This window comes from Centruroides sculpturatus, unplaced genomic scaffold, assembly GCF_000671375.1.
Source record: "Centruroides sculpturatus isolate CEXI.00-Female unplaced genomic scaffold, Cexi_2.0 scaffold3516, whole genome shotgun sequence".
Classification (NCBI taxonomy): domain Eukaryota; kingdom Metazoa; phylum Arthropoda; class Arachnida; order Scorpiones; family Buthidae; genus Centruroides; species Centruroides sculpturatus.
The window spans coordinates 5,698-8,525 of NW_019387606.1; the positions used below are offsets into that span (position 1 = coordinate 5,698).

Genomic DNA, 2,828 nt, shown 5'->3' on the forward strand with positions numbered 1-2,828 from the left:
ATTATTAAAAATATTTTTAATAAATAATTTATTAAAATACTGAAAAAGTTTCATTAATTATTATTCTCTAGGCTGTGCTACCAAAAAACTTTCCACTCAAAAAACTTTTCAAAAAACTAACTTATTGGCATGTGTGTCATAGGTTGCTGACCACTGGTATAGTTCAATACATGGCATGCAATGAACTGTACTATGGTTTAAAATAATAATATTGAAACTACTGTATTTATTTCAAAATTAAATTTTATATTAACAGAGATTTATTAAAATGGTGTCAACGAATTATTGAAGATTTTGACCTTACATCAACAAAAGCATCTTTAGCAGTTTTTCAGGATGCAATAGATTGTTTTTGTAAACATATATCATCTACATATGAACGTGTAAATTTAGCAAAATCTGTTGGCACAAAATTAAATCTTACTGAAGCAAAGGTAAATATTTCATAATAAACTTAAATATGAATTTATATATTATAAATAAAGAATATAAATTTGTAATTGAAACTTAATTTTCAGATTTCTATTAAAAAAATTTTTTTTATTTTTTTAAGATTGAGTACTTTTGTACAAAATATAAGCCAGAAATCTCTATTTCATCAGATATAGTTAAAATAGGAAGAGTAACTTTGATGAAACGAAAACAAAATACTATCTCTGAGAAAAGGTAAGTTTATAAACAAAAATTACTGAAATGTGTAGCATATTTATCATTAAATTTGATATAATTTAATGTCAGTTATATCAAATTAATCTAAATTAATGTTAAAAAATTATTTTATTATACAGTACTGGGCTAACTATCTGGCTTTCAGAAAACCAGCTATTTTTAAAACTGACTAGTTTTGAATATGACTATAATGAAAAATTTGTTGTTTGTGATATAATGTATTCTTGAAACAATGGATGATTTTCAGTGGCCCAAGCAATCTGTTAAAACAAGATTCTACTGTAATTTAATTCAATTTAAATAACTGCTAATGTTATTTTTGTTAGGTGTTCAAAAACAGTGTACGCCCATACTCGTCAATCATTAGCACTTTTGGAATCAGTTGCAGTTGCTGTTAAAAACTCTGAACCTGTTCTTCTTGTTGGTGAAACTGGTACTGGAAAAACATCAGTTGTTCAATATCTTGCTGATTTATTAGGTATTGCATATATTTTTATAAGTAAATTTATAATTGTTTATTTTAGAATTTTTTATCAATAAAATATATACACTATGCAAAATTACACATTTTTAAAACACTAAAAGATATTTATATGTACAAATTGTCCTTAGATATGCTCTTATGCTTATTTGAAATAATTGATACTTTTTGTACTTTTTCTTTAAAACAAATTAATTTAATTAAAATAAAATTTGTAATGAGGTAAACATAAATAAATTAACAGTTTTATATAAATATTTTAAGAAAACAAATGTTAATTATATATTTTAAATAACTATTGTAGGTGTTTTAGTATCACTTTATTGATATGCAAATATGTTTCTTTACTAAAAATTTTTCATTATAATCATTTTAATAAAAACAAAAAACTAAATAACATAAAGTTCTTTAATCTTGTATTTCATTTAAATCATATGGAGTATTTCTTCTATCTGTTTTGTTATAGAATGTATTTGAATAAAAAAGAGTAATCGTGTTTTTAACAATTTAAATAAATTGTTAAAAACACAATATTTCTGCCATTAGAAAATTTATAAACATAGAACATTTTAAAACAGAAAATTTTTTATTTTGTTTTGTTTTTTTTTTTGTACATTTTTATTTTTGTGAAAAAGGCAAAATATAATTCATTAGTAAGGTTTTCATTGTTTATTTAATTTAGTAGAAAAATTTTATGACATCTTGAATTGCTGATATTAGGCAATATGCATCATATTTCTGATAAATGACTAATAAATTCTGTTAATTTTTTGTTATGATTATAAGTAAAATTATGTAGGATTAATAAGCATGCTCATTAATTATGTTAACATGTTAAAAAAAATTGAAGATTGAATGAATATTTTTATTGATATTTTTCATTTCATCTTTTAATACATTTAAGAGATACAATTATAATTATTTATTTCAATTAATTGTTACATTGCTTTTATTAAGCTTTTTATCTAATTGATATAATATAATTTGATTACAGGCCATAAACTTACTGTAATTAATATGAATCAGCAAAGTGATAGTGTGGATCTTTTAGGAGGGTGTGTATATTTATGTATAACTAATATTTGATCATTGTTAATAATAAGATTTGTGTAAGAAATATTAATTTTAAAATATAGAATCATGTAATGATTTGTAACTTTATAGTACAGTGTAACCTGGTTAACTCAAACTGGGATAACTTGAAATTGCATTTACTCAGTCATTTTTTTCCCCAATTGTCTAGCATAGGGATTTATTTGTGTGTTAAATGAAACTGTTTAACTGAAATGTTGGTTTTCATAAACTCCTGGAAATTTAATTTAAATAAAATAATTAACATTCATCTATCAAATAAACTAGTTAGAAACTTTCTATAAAGTGGGACCATGTATGACTTAAAATAAAATAAATATTTATAATGTTTATTTATGTTTATAATGTCATTAACAGCGGGTGGGGTGGATCACTTCCATACAGCATGTCTGATCTAGATACAGTAACTGCCATTTGAATCTTTTTTTTTTTAACATTTGTTTTTGTTTTATTTCATTGATGATTGATTTCTCTGACTAGCTTACATAATAAATAAATAGAATTTTGACAAATTAATTAAAAACAATTATAGTCCAATTCTATGTAAAAATGTCAATCTTTGTTGCAAAGTTTTAAAAATATAAGT

The 2,828-nt window shown here is 22.5% G+C and overlaps 1 protein-coding gene across 1 annotated transcript in view; it reads left to right on the forward strand.

Annotated features, from left to right (window-relative positions):
* The window catches only part of LOC111616528 (midasin-like), a gene marked incomplete at both ends in the record, with an annotated part of 5,717 nt that extends 3,512 nt beyond the window's left edge, over positions 1–2,205 (forward strand). The window contains 4 exons of the mRNA XM_023357934.1: positions 257–434; positions 554–666; positions 996–1,147; positions 2,145–2,205. Coding sequence (XP_023213702.1) covers positions 257–434; positions 554–666; positions 996–1,147; positions 2,145–2,205 — 504 coding nt within the window. The remainder of the gene's footprint in view (positions 1–256; positions 435–553; positions 667–995; positions 1,148–2,144) is intronic.
* Positions 2,206–2,828: the final 623 nt, after the last annotated feature.